This window comes from Carassius gibelio, chromosome B15, assembly GCF_023724105.1.
Source record: "Carassius gibelio isolate Cgi1373 ecotype wild population from Czech Republic chromosome B15, carGib1.2-hapl.c, whole genome shotgun sequence".
Taxonomy (NCBI): domain Eukaryota; kingdom Metazoa; phylum Chordata; class Actinopteri; order Cypriniformes; family Cyprinidae; genus Carassius; species Carassius gibelio.
Window position 1 is genome coordinate 13463905 of NC_068410.1, and position 21857 is coordinate 13485761.

Consider the following 21857-nt stretch of genomic DNA (forward strand, 5'->3'; position numbering starts at 1 on the left):
ATACCAAATTATTTATACACATCTTATAATTACATTTTTCTACAAACAGATCATTGCATCTTACAAATCAAAATGATGAGTTCCTTGCATAAGATTTCATTTTTATTTCCCACAAAATTATAGGCCTACAACACATACATAATACAGTAATATAATACCACAAACATAATACAGTACCTTACTGACAGAATAATCTTGTGTACTTGATTAATCTAGTGTCAACAAATGATTTCATGGATACTGCAAACACTGTTGGCACATGCCTCAAATGCCAACTTGAACAGGAAACAAAATTTCATTGTGTGCCTTTAATTATTTACACATTACAAATTAATGACCTCTGATGGCATGAACAAGCTCTGAGGTATAGTAAGAGAATGCATAACCACTTATAATATGTCAGCACATTGAAAAATGCATGTATACCTTTGTGCAAATGAGTGTGTATGAGTGTGTTTGTGGGAATGAGAAAATGAGACAATGCCGCAGGTTTCAGAGGGAAGGTGATCTGTCTAAGTTGACGGAAATGAGCTGTGTATTATCACTTTGGGTAGCCCTTGGCATGTTCTTATCAATCTCTAGAGGCCAAGCGACTCTCTTGTCACTCACCTGCCCACACCACATTTCTGATACTTCCAAAGTCAGGTGTCATCCCTGTCTCATGCCCGCAACACAAATCGATTGATAATAAAAAATAACTGACAACAAATTATTGATTAGTTGAGCCTTCACTAGTGTAGCAGAAATGAGTCAAATCAGACAAATCAAAGAGTCTATCAGAGCTGTGTGCATTGAAACATGAGCTGAATTCCTCAGGAAGTCATAAATCAGTTCTAGTGCCACAAGAACCAAGCAAGATAACCAACCAACCAACTTGTTCACACAACAGCTTTCAACATTAACACCAATAGAACAATTATTGACAATTTTAATTCGAAGAAGAGATTGTCAAATTTATTGTTCGTGATTGGAATGCAACGCTGGACATCACATGTAAACCCAGGAGATCAAGTTAAATACTTGCATTGACTTCCCCCCCCACCCAGAAGAACCAGACTGAAATTCCTAAGGGGGAAGGGCTTTAAACCTTTGTCTTCACAGAAAAGTCCTTTGCCAGAGAATGGCAAAGAAACCCTTTTTATACATTATATATGGACCAGAATGAACTCAAAAAAGACTTATGAATGAATCATTCCATTGCTTAACTCCATATTCATTTACGTGTAACCCACACATTTGACTATCATGTATAATCACTTATTGTGTATGTCTTTTGATAACTATAGGATACCTAGTCATGTCTAGTATTCAAATAATCACATTTTCTTGCTTGATATTGTCCTGACAATCATTTATTTGTAAAATATATCATAATCATGTTATAGGAATCATGTCCAAAATTAGACCCTGTGAGGCAAGAACCACATGCTTGGTAAGATAAACAAATGATTTATGATACCCACCCCAAGAACCTATCTGATTGGTCAAGGCAACATTTGAGGGGTGGCCAACAAGGAAGTTTTAAATACTTTGGACCCCATGAAATTCTGCTTTTAGTCGGCTGTTAGTTCTAGTCTAGCTGCTGCTATTAGCCATGTCGGCTTTTAGTCTAGCATTGCTTGTGCTATCAGTCATGCGGGCTTTTAGTCTGCTTTTAGTTCCAGCCTTGCTCGTGCTATCAGTCATGCCTGCTCTTAGCTTTTAGCTTGTAGCTTTGCTACCTAGCTTTAGCTATAAGCATCTAGCCATGCGGTTAGTCGTCATTGTTCTTTGAGCGCGGTTCCAGCGTGCCTGCCTGCTGCTACTTATGCCACAATGAGAAGGAACACAACCTAGTCTCGTCAAACTTTATTTCTTTTCTTTTCCGTTTGAGAGTTTCGTGTTCTGAGTTAAGTTTTGTAACGTCGACCTCGTTTGAACTCCGACCAGCCACACAACTCCAGCTTCAGCCAACGCCAAGCACGGGCTCCCCAAGACGTCATTTCAGCCAACTGAACTTCCAGCCAATCAGCGACACCGGGAAACCCCTTTCAACTGGAGTCCCTTTCACAGCAAACGAAGGCAACGTATTCCCAGATATTTGTTGTGCTGGTGTATCTAATATAATTTTAACCCCATTGAGGAACTCAATGCGAGCGCTAATTACGTGATTGATGGTTGTTCATGTCTATGCAATTTAACGTATTGCTGTAACTTGGGATTCCATATTTCCTTTCTCTTAAACTCATCTTTCCCTAACTTTCGACCTTCCTGCAACTTGTGTGAATGTGTGTGTGCGTGGGTTTATGTGTTAGATTAGTTTATATGTCTTAGATTTATCTAATAAAGCCTTATTCATATTGAAAAGAGAAGTATCTTGTGTTTTGTGCTTACAAGTTAATGTCTTAAACTGCCGATCTTGTTACTGTGCTAATTGATAGTGTTTTCACTATAGTTTGGATATTAGTATCCAGCGCAGATTTGATGTTAAACGGCTCGTTCACTGAACCGCAGGCGCGTCTCCGTGAACAGCCGTGAAACAGTGATTCTGTTCAAATTCCCTTTAAAATCTTAAATGATTCCCTTTGAGCTAAATTGACCTGTTTCCCTTACACTAGTTACCTGATGTACTGTCAAACATAGCTTATAAACACTGGCACATTAAATATTTATGCACATAAAATACATAAATAAATATGAATAATCTATTGATTGAAAGAAATATCTAGATTAATTATCAAAATAATCCTATAGGTAATTTGCTTAAAGAAAGGCAACTGTTTCAGTAGTTTTACAAAGAATACAAAACAGAAGGAGAGAAGTGGCAGAAATCCAACTCTGTCCTCCGATGTGTTGACCTCTTCCTCCTTGGATTATTATTGCTATCTTTTTTTTAGGCACAACAAACCAAGTTTCCGAGTGCGAACTGCATTGTCTAACCTCTGTCTTGAGCAAACCACTGGCTTTATGCCATTTCATCCTGACTGAAGGCAAATTGAAGCAATGAAGTCTAGGTCTGGTATATGTCTCTTTGTTAAACAAGCCTCTAATTAACAACAGAGCTGTATTTCACACCTTCCCCACGTTTGTTAAACCAAAACGAATCTGTTGACAGATGTTCCATGTGAACAGTGGAGAGAAACTGACAGTGATGTTTAGGTGTTACAAAAAGAGGTGGAACGCATTAAATTATGCAAATATATCTGGTGGAAATGACAACAGAAACGCAAATTATTCTGCTATTGGGTTTCATGTGGAAACAACAGTTGTTGGTTATTAGTTTTGTCTACCTCCGAGAGTGAGTGGATATCGCTATACTGGCCATATACTGTATGAAAACAGTAGCCAACCTGCTCAGGAGTCCCCCAGGGATCGGTGATTGATCCCATGCTGTTATCTCCAAATCTCTTCTCAATGCAACTGGACCAGCTCCACCTTGCCTTTCATCAGAAATAATGGTCTGTCTTGCATGCTGTCCACCACCTGAGATTAAATCAAAAGTGGACGGAACAGCTCTTTCTCTCACCGTTCCTATGACAGAGACATGAAGCTCTCACTACAGAGTGCAGACAGAACTTATTTTAGATTATTTGAGATCATGTTTTGTTTTACAACATTCATATCTGATACATTCACACCATGTTGAATGTGCAATTTATGTTTCAGATTTTCGCATCTGATATTTATATAAGTTTTTATTTGGTCATGTATGACAAGTAGGCTGTTTATCTAATCAAAGTGCATCTGTCTATTTGAAATAAATGTGCATCAGTGCCAAATCCTTTTGATGGATTCTGGCAGAATATACAATATGCACAGTGAGTGATAATGCAAAGTAAAGTTTAACTATATATATACTGTGCCCTCCACTATTATTATTATTATTGGCAACCTTGGTAAATATGAGCAAAGGCAGTTGTAAAAAAATTAATTTGCATTGTTTATCCTTTTGATCTTCCATTAAAAAAAAAAAAAAATCATAAAATTCTAATGTATTATTAAAGTAAAAAAATTGAAAGTGTGGAGAAAATCTCATGATGAAATAATTGTTTTTCTCCAATGCATATTGGCCACAATTTTTGACACCCTAGAAATTATTATGAGTAAAATCTCGCTGAAGGATATTACCATTGATATTTGCATTTTTTTTAGCACACTAGGGTGACTAGGAACATGAAATTGTCCAGCCATGGCTTCCTGTTCCACAGAGTTATAAATACGAGGAACACAAAAGCCCAATTCCCTTAATCAACCATCATAAGGAGTAAAACTAAAGAATATAGTTCTGATGTGTGGAACAGAAAAGATTGTTGAGCTTCACAAAACAGAAAGTGGCTTTAAGAACAGAGTTAAAGCATTAAAAATCCCCATTTCCACCATCAGAGCAATAATTAAGGGGTTCCAATGAACTTACAATGAAATCTTACAATGGGCTGTGGTCTTCCATCAGGACAATAATCCAAAATAAACATCAACATCAACACAAAAATGGGTCACTGAGCACAAAATAAGCTTCTGAAACATCAAAAGGATAAACAATGCAGATTTATTTTCACAGCCACCTTTGCTGATATTTACCAAGGGTGCTGTCCATTAACGCATTCATTAGATTAATTAATTGCGGTGAATAATAACATGTTAAAAATTATTAATGCATTTAATGCACTTGCCCCGCTCCAGACCTACGTGGACATTTCATTCAGCTGATTGATGACAAATATGATCCAGAGCAACAACTCACTGCATGATGGAGCCTAGAGAACCTAGTTAGAATGTCCCTAAAATTCAAGACATGGGGCAAAAATTCCTCATATTTACATCATATAGTTAAGCAATATCCCACTAGCAATTAATGCAATATCACACGAGTGCAAATGTGATACTGTTCTCATACAAGAGTTCAACAAATAAGAAGTTAATATTGTGTTGTTTTAAACACAATGTTGTCTGCTGAGAACTGTTCGTCTTCGAGCAACACACAGCTGCATTTCATTTCTCAATCCACGCTTTGAACGAATTGGGTGAAGCATTAGATTTATAGCAGTGCTGCAGAGATCGATCGACAAAAGTACCGTGAGAGCGATTCAAAAGCATGCAGACTCATCTGCTCTCTAAATGCTCTTTGTTAGTTTGATGTCATATACACCGATCTGTCTGATGGTGATGATCTGTATATATATTGCCATAAATTACATTAAATAAATAAATGGCTATGAAAATTTGTTTTACATTTTGTTTACCATATTTTATATTTTCTTTGTAACGTTTCTGCTAAGAATAATTGTTTATTATAACATTGAATGTGTACTGTACTATACATAACAACAAGCCTAGCAACACAAACACTGGAACTAAAATAACTAATATAAAATTATTATTTGCAATCTAACATATTCAGCTATAAACAGGGGTGCAACAGATCGTAGATGATCCGTGATCTGTACGGACCAGACCCCACGGTTCGGCATGCATGTGATATGCGGATTAGTTGTTAAATATAACCATCATAGAGATAAACCATTCAAACAAAAGAGAACATCCATGCTGCTTTCTACCGCTTCAGCACACATCCGAAGCAAGCATATGTAGAGAGAGAGTGGCGCGATTCACACAGATCGATTCCTCTTTCACTCTCCTTGAACGGAAACATACACACAAAGATATATTAAAATTCCCGTTTTGGCAAGTATTCTGGTAAACACAATCAGTAATGTCTTAAGTGAACTGAAATAACTAAGAAAGAAAGCAGTTTTTTGTCAGTATATTAGGTATGTGCATTTGGTCTTAAAGAGACAGCAGCCTATTAGTAGGCTTTATTACTAACTTTATGTTGCATTCATCAATGCATGCAATTTGTGTAACTGATCTTGATTTATTACTGACTTTATAAAGTAACTTTATGTTGTATCCATCTATGCTTGTAATTTGTGTAGTTATTCTTTTTAATAATAATTATTCTTTTTAAGTTCAGCTAGTAGTTTTTGCTGTGGTATAGAAGCACTTAAAGTATGCTTTCAGTAATAAATGAAAAGCAAACTTTTTTTCGCTGATTTGAAAAATTATCCGATCCATGACTCAAAATCCGTAATATGGTCCGAACCATGAGTTTTGTGATCCGTTGCTAGATATCTAGCTATAATGTAACATGTCTACCTCTATTTTCAGTTCTCTCTCTCATAGCTCTATATCTTCCTTTGACTGAGGACAGCTGAGCTGCTAGCATCTATCAAAAATTTTATTCAAATTTCTATTTTAGTCTCATCATATAAAGCAGTCATGGTACAAACATATACTGTATGTCTACATAACCTAATGCTTAATCGAATGGAAGCAAGTATTTTAGTGAGCTGTGTAATAATCAAAGAAACCTGGCTAAGATGGCAGCCTGAGCACAGCTAATTGAGAATTTCAGGGCAATAGAATATAATTTCAGACCCATTTATCCTTATTATAGATCGTCCGAGGCAAGACCGGACATGCAGAGAGAATCAAGCAAACCCTCAATCATTCAAGGTGGGAAGCGGCCACTGGCAATGCTTGCATCTAATGAACTCAATATAGCAGATGACAGAGATCAGCCACTGCTGCTTATGAAAAATAAAAGATTGATCTTTTAGCACTTTCACTGAAATGAATCCCCCAATTGTGTAATTAGCACAGGCGTGGATAAGGAGGTCTCAAACACTTTACATAATTATAAAACAGGGGAGTTGTAAATCATCTGCTTATTGCCTGAGGGACTCTTACGAACTATTTTTACTTCAAATGTGGTCCATGCTTATCTGCACATCAGGGGAACGGCGGGAACCTTCAGCAAGTTCTATCAGCTCAATACATTTGTCAACAGGGAGTAATCAAGGCCGCAGAGGAAGTAAGACTGCAATCAAGCTGACAGAAATGAATCAATATGCAACAAGGCTTAAGACAAGTGGCGTAAAGTTAGGGAGAGTTTGCCACCAAACCGAATTACTATTTTTAGCAAATATCTCAATATGGCCATTGGATCTGTGCTGCACATGCTGGAAGCAAATGCATAATTGCCGCCAAATAGTAAAGTGTTGCTTACAAGCTTTCATTGCCGCTTAAATAGCATGGCATTAAATGTACAAGCTGCAAATATCAGGTCAATTTACAGTCTTTCCGATCACGTACTATTACAGTGCTTCTTTCATTACACACTCTATTGACTGCTGAGCCTTACATCCATCCAAACAGAGAAGCAGAAACCATGAGAAGTCCTCAATGCCTGAAAAATGATTTGTGTGTATTGACAAGCATGATACGGACGTTGGCTTCCATAAGTCAGTGCAAACGACTTTGCTCTGACCGCACGGATCCATGTGTTGTGAACCTGATCACTCTTAATGTGTTTGAGGGTTGTTCCACCACGTCACTGCACTGGAGGAGCGCAAGAGGGTGGAAACTAGACGCAGATGAGTTGATCTGGACATTCATGAGCTAAGCTGGTGGTAAATGAGGTCAGCAAATAGGATAAATGGTAGCGAGAAAAAATTATAGTATAACTAATTTTAAAATGTACCTTTTCCATCCAAATTTGAATATAAGGAAATATAATTCAATAAATTAACTTAAATGTAAAGAAATTCATGTATTTAAAAACAAAAATAGATGGATAGGTAGATAGATAGAATGAACGATAGACAGGAAAGGGAGCCAATTGTTACATTTAGAATTTCATACATCATGTTTCAGTGAGTTACTAATGTAGAGACTTCAAATCAATCCCATGTGAGATTCATTTACGATTATGCACTTTAAAAGTAGCTGTCTGTGTAGATATAGAACAGCAATGCATCACACGCTTACGGGCCAGATGATGTGCAACAATGTAAAACACAGATAATATGGTGATAACATGAACGATCAGTCTGGTCCTCAGCAGTCAGCAGCTGGACCACCCTGCTTGTGAAGTGTGTGCCTGTATGTATGACTGTGCTCTGATCGCTGCTTGAAGCGCTGTGGTGATGACATGTCTGACAGGGCACATCAGGACCGTGTGACAGGGAAATTAAACATGAGGAACAAAACAAACAAAACAAAGCAAGACAGAGAGAGAGAGAGAGAGTGAGAGAGTTAGACAGTGGCCATAATCTGTGGAGAGGCGGCCCATGCGGAGGCCTGATGAGCATCAACACAGATCTCCCATTCTCACAACCTTCAAATGACATCAGAGCCCCGAGCAGCTGAGCTGATGTGATTTATTTAATCCAGCTGAGTAGTTAAGAACTAAGGACAACAAATCACTTTGATGGAATTCATGACGGAGAGACGTAGGAGTAGAGAGAGAGAGAGATCCAGGCCTGTTTCACACAGCTGTTGAACTTCTCAGCATTTCTGCTGTGTAACTGTGGCTCTAAAAAAGGTTTCTTAGTTACTTTATTAAGGATTTCCTTTGATAACGGCCATAAATTATACAAAATGTTATCAGGAGTTGGTTATTAAGAATTATTACAAACTACATCATAATGAAATCTAATAATACATGAGGAAGTGGATCATATTTACATTCAAATGGTAATTAATCTACGTAGAATGGAAGCTAAATCCCAAAGTGCAACTATAAGCTTCTTAAATGGTCTGGATTCAGTAAGATTTGCTGAATAGAAAGAGCTTTCTGTGTGCCTGTCACAGCATGTGTAAGCGCAAAAGATGTTTTTTTTTTTTTTTTTTTTTTTTTTTTTAAAGAATGGGTGAATAGTTTAGCCGATTTATGATACTGCTTCCTAAAAACAGAAACTGATAAAATGTATACCTTGGACACAATAATAATAAAAAATAATGGATTAAAAACCTTCTGCCAAACCACATAAATATAAATGTTACAAAAAGAAAGAAATATAAAAATGTTACAAAAAGAAAAAGAAATATGGAAAAATAGCCAATGCTTAATGTTGAGACCTGCTAACATGAATGTCAAGAGAAATATGTGCAAACTTACTGTACGATGTGAAACAGGCCTGGTATCCAAGCAAAATAGCCACCACAAACATAAATGTGACCCTGGACCACAAAACCAGTCTTAATTCGCTGGGGTATATTTTTTGCAATAGCCAAAAATACATTGTATGGATCAAAATTATAGATTTTCTTTTATGCCATAAATAATTAGGACATTCAGTAAAGGTCATGTCCCATGAAGATATTTTGTAAATTTCCTACTGTAAATATTTAAAAACGTAACTTTTGATTAGTAATATGCATTGCTAAGGACTTCATTTGGACAATTTTAAAGTAGATTTTTTTCAATATTTTGATTTTTTGGCACCCTCAGATACTTGATTTTCAAATATTTCAAATATTGTCCGATCCTAAAAAACCATACATCAATGGAAAGCTTATTTATTCAAATCTCAGGTCCAGTGTACAATTCTTCTTAAAGGAACAGCTCACTCTTAAAATAAAAAAATACAATTTGCTTGTTGTCACAAACTCAAATGATTTTCTTCTGCAAATTTAAAAGATAATATATTTAATATGTTACAGCTCCATTCAATGAAAGTCAAAAACATAAGAACATTTAAGGTAATGCATGGTCACATGATGTGTGAGAACCTGGCTTTTATAATATGGGCAAAAACAGTTGAAACTTTCTCCAGAATATCATATTGTGTTCTATAAAAGAAAGAAAGTCACTCAGGTCTTGAGTAAAATTAGGATGAACTGTCCCTTTAAAGAACAGCTCTCTCCAACAATGAAATTACAGATGCTTTAGGAAATCTATTCCGCCCTGTGGCATCTCTTTCTCCTTAAATATCAACTGATAGAGCTATATTTATGTCCACTCTCACTAATAGGACAGATGGGAAGGGTTCTCGACATGGTGTATCAAAACAACACAGAGGCGCTGCTCGCGGTGCTCCACAATAAATAGAAAGTATTTTTGGTGATTGCGCGATCACGGCTAATTCAGACAGGGCCATTATTTGAAGTGAGTGATTGTTTCTTGATTATTCATGACCTTCTCCTTTATAAGGCCCTTTCCTGCAGCTGGTTTGCTGAATTAATGTTTCGAGGAGCGCATGGTCTATCTCATAAGCCCTTATCAGCTAAATCTGGTAAAGATAGATTTATAAGGAAGGAATTCATTTGTCCCTTGAGGCCCGTGAGCATCTTCTTGCAATCTATTTAATGATAGTCAAATGACAAGCATAATTGCTCATTAGTCTCTACGGGCCCTCATGCGGGCCACCTTACATGTGCATTAAAAGTGAGTAGGACACATACAGAAAACACCAGCAAGCCAGCTGTGAGAGAAAAAATCTGTTTCTTGATGGAAAGAGTAGAGGACGCTAATGTTGCAGAACAGCTGATTAGGCCTCTTTACCAGGTCAGCTGTACATCTCTCCCCTCGGCCCAGGGCTGGACGCAGAGCTGAATTATAGGGGGTAAACAGTGTAGACGGCTTGGGCTGATGGGAGCAGACGGCCTTGGTGAGCTGCCCTGGTCTGGTCTGTCTTTCTTCATTTCCTCTCTATCAGCTCCTGTGAGGAGATCTGACTATGAGGAGACCCCGGCAGGCTTACCACTGACCCTGCATAATTCTCTCTCTCTATCACATGCACACATACAAAATATATACACACAGCACATAAAAGGCCAGTCAGCACTCTCAGTGGAAAGGACACTCCAAAATGAGGCTGTTTTATGCGGCGGGAGATCACAGTGCATGAATAAATGAAGAATGGCAGATGGTCATACACACACATACACATCCATACACCCCCACACGTTTGTTTTATATTATGGACGGTACTTTGCATGGACTTCTATCGTTTTCAAATTGAGCTAATTGTATTTTATCATCTAACCTTAAACTTAACCTTTACATAAACCAATTTTCTTTTTAGATTCTAATGAAGATATTATTTAGTCCTATTATTAAGTTGATTGCATTACAGGCTGTTGAAAGGTAACGTAAAGTAAACTGTTCTTGTAAGGGCATTTGGTCCCTGCAAACAAAGCAAAACCTGAAGGTGCATTCAAATTTGTGATGAAAATCCAGTCAATTCAATAGGAATGCAAGCAATGCCTTTAGATAAGACCATATTGATATTTTTTTTTTTTACATTTACATTTTCTTTTTTAAATGCTTGTACATTTAAAGCATTAAACTTTGTATTATATTAGCTTTGCATTAAATTACATGAAGAACTAGTTAACTAGTTAAAGCTAATTTGAGGATATTTTTCAATATAGAGTCTATGGGAGAGTCTGTACATTTTAAAATGCTCTCTATTTTGAACGATGTTATTACTCTATTTGGTTTTTCTTTCTATTTTTTTAGGAATTTCAAAATATTAAGGGCAAAATATTACCTTACGTATTTCGTAAGGGTCTGGAAGTTGATCACATGATACCACACTGACTGACAGAAAAATGATTGGTTTAGTCTACATCAACTGACAACAAGCAATGGACCTTTTTTTGCCCATATAAATCTGCTTAATTAAAAAAATCTGAAATTTTTGTATCTCAAAAATTATTATGTGTAGCCTGATTCCTGAAATGAATAACTCAAATGCAATATTTTGCACATACAGCAAATTCATATGCTAAGCAAATGAATATACTAATAATTCTTATAAACTGGTTCCTTGTATGAATCCAAAACATAAAACTACATGTAGCTCAAATCACAAAACAAACGAGTTACTGGTTTAAATCAGACTAAAACAATCCCCCTGTTTAATTTACAGCTTTAGCGGGGAGAGTGTTTCTTTCATATATCTGCAAAATGAATATTTGATCAAAAACACACCAAAAATGCATTAGAATCAAGGGCTTGTGAATTATAATCAAACTGAATAGGGAATTCTGTATCAGCCTGACCCATATGTAATATAAGTACACATAATAAGTTATACATGTGATTTTTATTAGACATCCCTGTATTAGCTCACTCTAAGGCCCTCGCCACACGGAGATGTGTTTAGCTGTATACGCATAAATTAGAAAAATAATTGTATAGGGAAAGCTCTGGCTTCTTGTGGACATAGCCTAAGATAACAACACCTTGGTAAACACCACAAAACAAGGTTTAATGTCAGTGGTAACCAACCTATCAGTTTGGTGACAAGATGCATGCAACTTTTCTTTCTGTCCCCTACCAGCAACTTGAAATGATTAAAAAACAAATTACACAGGCGAGTGGCATGGCAGCCCATTCATCAGTGTCATGTGAGGCTGGGCCTCATGGGGCTGCTGAGGAGACTTCAAGAGTGGCCAGTAATGACAAAACCCCTCTATGGTCCATAGAAATACAGCTGCTAGGTGTTGCTGAGCAGCTCTATATTCAGTCTATTTATGCAAAGGCACCCAAAGATGGTCTTGTTCATTTCCTTCCTGTCTCTCTCTCAGTGTCTGGTCTCGGGTCCCTCCTGAGTCCTTGTGCCTTGTGTCCTCTGCTTTACCTCTGAACAACCGCCAATGTTTGCTCTCCATGAGTATGACTTTAATAGCCTTTTTAACAATGGCTCTTGTTGTTTACAAACCGTGAAGAAACCTTCCCTTTCTACACTTATCTTTGAGAAAAAAAGTCACCTCTGTAATTCCTTCCTGCTGGTTATTGCTCCAAAATTTAAACGGTGGAACAAATAATAGAAAGAGAAACTGTTCTTGTTAATTACCGGCAAATACTTTAAACAGAATTGTGTGATTTAACAGTCTGGCCTGTTCTCAAAACACCTGGCCCAAAAATATGTGTTTTGTGTTTTATATACTTAAACAATATATTGTTTTGCTGTATTTTATGCCACTCACAATACTACCTCATTTTTTTTTTTCTGTAACTCAAAGTTAAAGCTGCAGTAAGCAACTTCTATTTTTGAATGACATGCAAAAATATCCCTACTACCTGTCAGGTAGCACAGAAATTGGTTTCTGTAACAGCATTAGACTTTATAAACGGCTCTGTAAAAGTAGAAAAATATCCGAAGCTTGCAAGTATCAGCCAGTCAGAAAACTTGAGAGCAGATTTCTGTCAATGGTGTATGTTTGTAGGCAATTATATGTTTGGGGTTATTTGTTGAATAATGAAAGAAAGAGGAATGTTAAGGTAATTATCACAACAGCTTTAACATGACAGGTAAGATAATATTGTTTGTGTAGACTTCATGACACGCTCTTGTTTTTAATAAAAGCTAGATGGAGTGTAACATAAGCAGTCGGCAAACGTAAAGACATTGTTAAAAGAATAGTTCTCCATTTCTGTTATCATTTATTCTCCTTTAAGTCAGTCTTTCTCCAGCAGAACACACACAAAAATATTTTTAGTGATTGTTTCAATCATTTTTGTCTGTACAGTTAAAGCCAATGGGGTCCAAAACAACACTGTTCCCCGTGAACTTTTATTACACAGACAATAAAAAATTGGGTTGTAAAAGCCAGCCATACAGATTTGCAATGACGTGAGTGTGAGAGTTAATGACGACAGAATTGTCATTTTTGGATGAACAATCCCTTTAACTTGACACGCTTCTCAGAAACACGGCACTCATGGTACAAAGAGTATGTCTACCTAAAGGTGGGCGTACACGGTGTGATTTTTACTGTTGTACGAGCTTGTAGACAAGCTTGCTTGCATGGTCGAGGCTTGTAATAATTTTACAATTTTCGCAGAGGTGAGCAATGTAGCCAATCACAGATAAGTTTGTTGACGTCTAAAACGTAATGGCCAATCAGAGGTGTTTAGGTTGGAATCCACACAATCACTGCTTCGTTTCACCATTTTTTTCCCAGTGCTAGATTCTCGTTTATTTGTGTAGTCACGTTCATTTAATTTTTATTTATTTATTTTTTAACTTTGTTAGACCGTGATGAATGAGTGACAGTTTTTAATACATTTAAAGGGAGCAGTCTTTGCATGCTGTATAGCCTACCATGTTTTATTCAGAATTTAAATAAAACTTCATGCTTGACAAGCAGCTACATTTGACACAGGAAAAGCAAACTACTACACTATATAGAAAAAAATGATAATCTCAGAAGCACGTGATTCTGCAACCAAACCTGGTCCAAATGCAGGATTTAGGTAAGGAAACCGTTATTATTTGTATTGGCTGCCATGCCAAATCATGCTCAGCTACTTGCTTTTCTGTTCAAGTTACAGCGTTTTTAAACAGACCGACACCCCCCAACGCAAAACGTAATGCTTACGTCAGAGTTTGTAAAATTGTAATAAATTTGTGTCATGTGTGACTGCCTTCGTATGATTTTCGGATTGTGACATGTCCGAGGGCTCACAAAGTTCAGACCACCAGAATAATTCTTGTTAAGGCAGAATAAAAAAAAAAACAAGAACAAGTTATTTCTATGTAAAGCTTGTGGTTAATATGCAACTAATCTAAACCTGGGGTTTTCTGCGAACTTTTGCAGAAATATGCCAAAGTGAACTTTCTGATCTGCAGAGATTGTTCAATAAAAGCAGATCTCTCTGGCACACCTCTTGCATTGAAATACAGCACAAAGGCCGAATCCCTGGGTGACAGTCAAACATAGATGAAAACCTTCTTCACTCTGCAAAGTGTTATTGCTTGCACAAATCACAAAGTAACAATCCCTTTACTGCTCACCTGTACGGCAGTCACCACCAGAGAGAATACATCTAGTAATTAGAGCAAAATGGCTTTGCTCCTTTCCTTTCATTATTGCAATTAACCTACTGAACCCGATCTCTAACGGAGGGGGGAAGGATGTTGTATCAAATTACAGGGACGTATCATAGCAGAGGTATCGCTTCTCTTCCTGCGTGATAATGAGGACGAGATTGGAATTGACATGTAATGTCTGAAAAGGGAAGTTTCTGAAAAGAGCAAGCGGAAAACTGTACTGTCGTAGCCAGAAATAGAGATGAGAATGAAGACTCAAAGGAAAAAAATGGGGCTCTCTAGAAGAAGTGGTAGGGTTTTTGTTTTTTTTACCACATGTATTTTTTGTTTTATTTTTAAATTGTAGCTAAAGATGCAAAATAATAGCATTGTTGTCAGATTGTATTGCTGATTTGTGAAATATAACAGTGAAAGAAACAGTTTGGGAGATTTTTGTCATTCACTGTCCAAGTACATAGTCCTAATCACCTTATCAATGTACTCTAGAATACTAGATGTCAGATTTTTTTGACTCCAAGGGTCCCTGTCCAAGACAAAATTTAAAGGACCGGATATTGTATTTGATTTAATTTGATTTTAATTTCATTTCAGCCCTGGAAGTTTGCAGAGATCCACTATTTAAGAATGTCTAGGTTACATATGTAACCCTCGTTCCCTGAAATAGGGAACAGACACATTACGTCAGAAAGAAACTGACGAATGGGGTCTCACCCAAGAGCTCAATCACCTTCGACTGGTAACAAAACGAGCCAATGGTACACAATGTACATTGGTCTGTGGGATTTGCATCGCTAGCTCCGTCCCATTGAGCGGGTATATAAGGAGCACCGCAAGCAACTCGCAAGTCTTCGCTGATGAACCGAGCCCAGTGACCCGGCCGTTCAGGGGAACTTCGATGTGGAAAAGGGATGTAACGTCTCTGTTCCCTCCTATAGGAAACGAGGTTTACATACCTGTAAAGGGCCTATACCTGACACAGAATGCACTGGGTAGCATATTCCAGCTGGACGTATGCTAGCAGGCTGCCTGCTTGTAGGAGGACTTACAAAGGCAGGTATCAGCCAAAAGGTGGTGACACACATGAATTCCGAGGTACTCAGCCCACTGGGTGGATGTTTCAACAACAGAGCTGTTGTTTGGGTGGTTTGGGAACAAAGCTTGGAACTCCAGGATAGCCAGGAAACCTAAGGGGTGGGACTGGGAGGGAGGAAAATAATCATGGGGAATAGTTTAAGGTGGACCAGGGAGGTTCTGGATTATGGGATCCAAAAGGACTAGCTAATAGGGTGGGTGGGATAGGGATCTTGTTGGTGGTCCTTCTAGGGAGGTGGACTTGTTTTACTGGAGGAATCTTGGAAGTAGCCTTTATGGCCAACTCTTGATGCGTGAGGCTTTGGAGACAGCCATTGGGCTGGACTCTGGCATGCCCTCCATATGAGACCGATTCAACATTGGCTTCACGACCGAGTTCCGGGATGGGCATGGCAACTGGGCACGCTCCGAGTGACCGTCACTCCGGCCTGCCTCCGAACCTTCATCCGTTCCCCTAGAACCAGTGTCCCGACATGTTGTGGTATCAACAGATGCCTCTACCACGTGCAATGGACATGCTGCATCAGGTTCCTGGACAGGACCCCGACTCAGAGACGGAGCACCCTCTGGCACCTACATGTGTGGGTTGTGGACGGGTCATGGAAGGTTTAGGTACCTTACCATCTCAGGCGGTAGCTACCATCATTTCAGCTAGAGCCTTGTCTACCAGACACGCCTATGCTTTGAAGTGGAACCTCTTGGTCGCTTGGTGTTCTTCACATCATGAAGACCCCTGGAGATGCCTGATCAGGCTTTCCTTTCTTCAGGAAGGGTTGGAATGAAGGCTGTCTCATTCCACCCTGAATGTCTATGTGGCCGCCATTTCGGCTTAGCATGACCCTGTTGATGGTGAGTCTCTTGGGAAGCATGATCTGATCATCAGGTTCCTAAGAGGGGCCAGGACGCTCAATCCGCCTCGCCCTCAGCAAGTTCCCTCTTGGGACCTCGCAGTGGTTCCATCGGCTCCCTTCGAACCCTTGCTCTCAGTAGAGCTAAAGTTTTTATCATTGAAAACTGCGCTCCTGTTGGCTTTGGTATTGGTTAAGAGGGTTGGGGACCTGCAGGCATTTTCAGTTGACGAAGCATGCCTGGAATTCGGGCCAGTCAACTCTCACGTTATCTTGAGACCCCGGCTTGGGTTCATGCCCACAGTTCCCACCACTCCCTTTAGAGTTCAGGTGGTGAACTTGCAAGCTCTGCCCCTAGAGGAGGCAGACCCAGCCTTGGTGCTGCTCTGTCCAGTTCGTGCGCTGCGCACTTACATAGACAGAATTCAGTGCCTTAGGGCCTCAGACCAGTTCTTTGTTTGTTACGGTGACCAGCAGAAGGGAAAAGCTGTCTCCAAGCAGAGGTTATCCCACTGGATAGTGGATGCTATTGTTCCGGCTTATCATGCTCAAGACCCCTAGGAGTGAGAGCTCACTCAACTAGGAGTGTAGCCTCATCCTGGGTGTTTGCGCATGGCGCGTCGCTAACAGACATCTGTAGAGCTGCGGGCTGGGCGACAACTAACATATTTGCGAGATTTTATAATCTCTGCCTAGAGTCTGTGTCCTCATGGGTACTCACCTCTTCGGGCCAGTAAGGACCTGCTCGGTGTCAATCTGCTTACTGTGCCTTACCACTCCATGGACTGAATGCGTGCGCTATTCCACTCAGGTGAGTTCTTCAGTTCAGAACCCTGGGTTCCTCCAGCACTGTTGATGTCCAGCACTTGTGTGCATGCCCTATCGGTCAGCCCTGCGTGGGACTAGGTGTCGCCATGTGTTGTTTTTCCCCTTTTGTTGGGCAATCCCATGTTTGTATTTCCACAGAAATTCTCTTCGTAGCATGTGTCTTTCCCTTGGCAAGCTCCTTGCCAGCGGCCTCTTGAGACCCAGAGGTAGAGGAAAAAGCTCTTTTAATGAAGGTTTGGGAACAAAAAGATAAACGAGAACAAAGGATTCTCCCCCGGCCCTCCTCTGGGGGAAGGGGTGTTCCTGCTACCACGTCCTGAAGAGCTGACATCCCCAACTCTGGGTCACCCGTCTCTGGAAAGCTGTTTGGCCTGACACTTGGCAGGTTTAGGGGCAGAGATGGGCTGCCCCTCCTTCTGCAGCCAACTCCGCGCTGGAGTCGGGGTGAAAGCTGCTGCTGTGCTCGAGCGGGAGTGGAGGAGACCACAGGGGGGCGCCCTCGGCGATGAGGTGGCTGAGGTGGCTGCACCGGCAGCAGTGTGGAGGCAGCAGCAGGCCGCCAGGGCAGGATGTGTTTGATAGCCTTAGACTGCTTCTGGGCGGCAGAGAATTGATTGGCAAAATTCTCCACCGGGTTTCCGAAGAGGCCAGCCTGGGAGAGCGGGGAGTTGAGGAGCTGAGTCCGATCAGACTCCCTCATGTCTGCCAGGTTTAGCCACAGGTGGTGCTCCTGGGCCACCCACCAAAATGGACATCACCTGACCCAAGGAGTGAAAGCGAGAAAAAAAAAGCGAGGTCGTTAGGTTTTGCACCTACTGCAAAACCTCTGGGTCAGCACTGCCCCCGTAAAGCACAGCCGTCAGGTCAGGATCAGACTCGGGCAAAGCTGGCACTCCTGAGGGAAGAAACGCAGCTGAATCCTCATTTCCCCGAGGAGTCAAGCCCGCCTTGAGATGTGGCATTCGACATTAGGTCTTCCTCCCAAGCCCCGAATGAGATGTCTGGAGCCTGAGAGGGTCCAGCTAACTCATCTGGAAACTTAACTGGCTGCGGCGTTGGTGAGGGGGGTGTGGCCCAAGGAGACTGGCTCGTCAAGCCGTCACACCAACACCAGCTGACTCACTTGTAAGCACTCTGGTGAAAGCAGTAAGCGATGTGCTCGGTTCCGAAGTGAAAGCTTGAATGTGAGGTGCTTGCGCAGCTCCTAATATACCTGCTCAGCGGGGCAGAGCTTGTGATGCAAATCCCGCAGACCAAGATACATTGTATACCATTGACTCGTTTTGTTACCACTCGAAGGTGATTGGGCTCTCGGGCAAGACCCCGTTCGTCAGTCTCTTTCTGACATAACGTAGAACGTGACCGACTGAAACGGAACCACTGTTCTACAACATGCATAAGTAAATCTTTAGCATTAATGTAGCAAAATATATTACTGAAACATACTCAACACAGTTTTAAAGATTTTGTTTTTTTTGCTATTCATGTTCAAGTCTAATGCACACTATGAGTTATTTTAGCTTGATTGTAGCTTAAGATTAAAATGACAGCCCTGTTGCAAGATTTCATTGCTGTTTTATGAAATATATTAAATACTTAACCAACAATTTTAAAGACTTTGGCCTTTCCCTATCAGACATTATAGCATATACTTGTATGCTAATATCTTCAAAAAATAGATGCCTGGACTTGCCAAGATGACATCCATGTACCAAAATATCTGAATCAAATCATTCCAACTACTCTTATACATATTGTTGTTACAAAATGTAGGTATATAATTCCTTTTACAACTAATACTTTGTGAAGTAAAAAAAAAAGTATTGTCAAAAAGAAAGTCATATTGTTTGGAATGACATGAGAATGAGAAAATGATGGCAAGCTTTTTATTTTTGGGTAGACTATTCCTTTAAAGTGATAGCAAAGCACACTGCACATGATAAATGACCACAATAGAAAAGTGCACTTTGGGAAAAGGTTTGTATATATGCTGTCACAACTAATGACTGATTCCTCAAAATGATTCACAAGCAGCAGGTGAGTATGATTCACAAGCTTGTCTGGACACTGTGAAGTCCTGATTTACATTTGCTGCGAGAGAAATGTTGTAGCTGCTGTAATGTACAGAAACAATATATCTGAGCCAAGATCCCACGGGGTCTTGAATTATTCCCAAGACAGATGGATTCAGGTGAGATGACAGAGATGTAAAGCCATGTGTGGGTGTGATGTTTTGCCCTTGTCTAGCAGCTCGATCAAAAATTGTCTTTGAAAAATGCCCCGCCCCCAGCACAGTCATAAATTGGACTCGCTTATCAGCAAACCGATTCCATCTCTTAAAGTGCCTGAGGTCTCCTCTACATCCAAAGAGGCCATCCATCCATCCATCTAGTTCTTTTCTGAGTTAGTTTAAAAATGGAGGCAGAACAGTTTTGCTTCCATCTTGGCAAGGCCTACAGTCAGCTAATTTTTTAGGTCAGAGGTTCCCAAAGTTTTTTGTCAGCTGAACACCTATAGATGTGAAATTCTGTTTTATTATTTCTGCAGCTTAATTTTTTAATTTTTCATTTGTTGATAAGCTAATAATGGAATAACCCTCACGTATTTCAATCAGCAGTAAAATTTAACAACAATACCATATTTAACTTTTTTTTTTCTCAGACTGGTCCACTTAATGTCTTGCTCTAAGACAAATTATCTATAATAGTGGTTGTGACGAGTGGGGCGGGGCCGAGAGGCGTGGGAACGGAACCAGGCCTGATTTTTATTTTGTTTTTTGTTTTTGTTTATGCGTGACAGTCCTTCATGAGGGGTTGTTGTGCTGTTTTGTGTTTATTTTATTATTAAACTTTCATTTGAATATTCACTGGTTCCCGCCTCCTTCTTCTTGGATTGTGATGTTTGTATATTGTTACAGTGCTTTTAACTGAAAATTGAGACTTCCATTATTGTTGTCACCCATATTTCTCCATCTTTGGTACCTGTTGAACACACACCCTGCTGGTTTGAATGAGACTTTGCAACTTGCCAGCTATAACCAAAGGTGCCCATATCACCATACAAAGTGTTTCAGTAATTCCTCCATGCACTTGCAGCACCACAGTGCTTCATTACTACCCAGAGCATGGCCAGAGCCAAAGGCTGAAGAGCTCTCTCTGAGTCATTTACTGATTACTGGCTTTCTGATGGATGAAGTGTGTCTTTGACAGGCCTTTTTCACACTGTGATAATGGCGTAATGAAACACCAGTGTGCGGATGGGAGGATGGTGTCGTGTTGGCGTGTTGGACACATGAACAACGGCGACAGGAGAGACTAAATAAGTGAAGGACAGCAGTGTGGGGAAATGAAGTGGAGTGTGGCGGTTTGTTCCATGCTGTGTGGCTGCTCTTAAAGCGCTCTGAACTTAAAGCCGTATCGGATGAAAAAGTATAGAAAAATCCATCCTGGTTTGTTATTTCTTGCGCACATCAGCGTGAAACAGAAAGATTGAAAAGGAAACATCAAAGATACTGTTTATAGGATCCTTGAATCAACTCAGGGGGAAAAAAATCAGTGCAAGTGCCACATCACTTTACGCTCAATTTCAGTGTGGTTTTAGCCTCATCACTAGCCATTTCCTCTTAGATTTTCTGGTACACTAATTATTGTTTATGCCATTTTACACAATAAAAAGCAAATAAACAATATTGTGTAAACTTACTTATTGTGTAAACTATATACATATATACACACACTTCGACATCAGACTTAAATCTCTCACCAAGGAAGTCAGGATGTAGGTGTAGTACACTGACAGCATCCCCAACTCTGAGGCCTGGAAGATAAAAGAGAAGAGAGAGCAACATTAAACACTTTTGACAACGCTATGCTAATTTAAACAGCTACTTAGTCTGAATCCACACACTGCATTGCTGGCATTGAGAAGCAAAAGGCAAGGTTCACTGCTTTGCAAAACCTGTTCAGAGTTGGATGAAAGCTAACAAAAGACAGACAACATTCCCGTTCTGTCATTGCCATTCTGTTTATCAATTCTCCTCTGTCTCCAAGGAAACCAAGCGGCAAATATAATGTCAATCAAATGTCAGGGGTGAAAACACTTTCAACAATTATTTCTATGGAAACGGAGAGACAACTGAGTAAAGGAGACAGTTTAGAATACAATAAATGCATGAGAGGGAAATGGATTGAGCAGTTGGGCATTGATCTTCGATAGCAAAATGTTAAATAATTAATTAAAAATATATTGATCAGGAATAACCGGCAGTGGAATATAATCACATTTCCTAGAACAAAAAGAACAATAAAGTAACTTGGTAATTTTTATAGGTCTCACAAATAATCTCTCCAAAACTGACTTAAAACTACTTCACTGGATTGACATCTTTGACTGCTGAGATGCGTTTTGCTAAAATTTTGCTAAAATTTAAAAGCAGTTAAAAGACATTATACACTACCCCTCATAATTAGGGGAACGTAAGATT

General features: G+C 39.6%; 1 protein-coding gene across 1 annotated transcript in view; it reads right to left on the minus strand.

The window, feature by feature from the left end:
- grik4 (glutamate receptor, ionotropic, kainate 4) overlaps window positions 1-21857 on the minus strand; it is a 301146-nt gene that overhangs the window by 62797 nt on the left and 216492 nt on the right. Inside the window, exon 8 of the mRNA XM_052576587.1 lies at window positions 21137-21190. Within this exon, the coding sequence (XP_052432547.1) occupies window positions 21137-21190 (54 nt within the window). The remainder of the gene's footprint in view (window positions 1-21136; window positions 21191-21857) is intronic.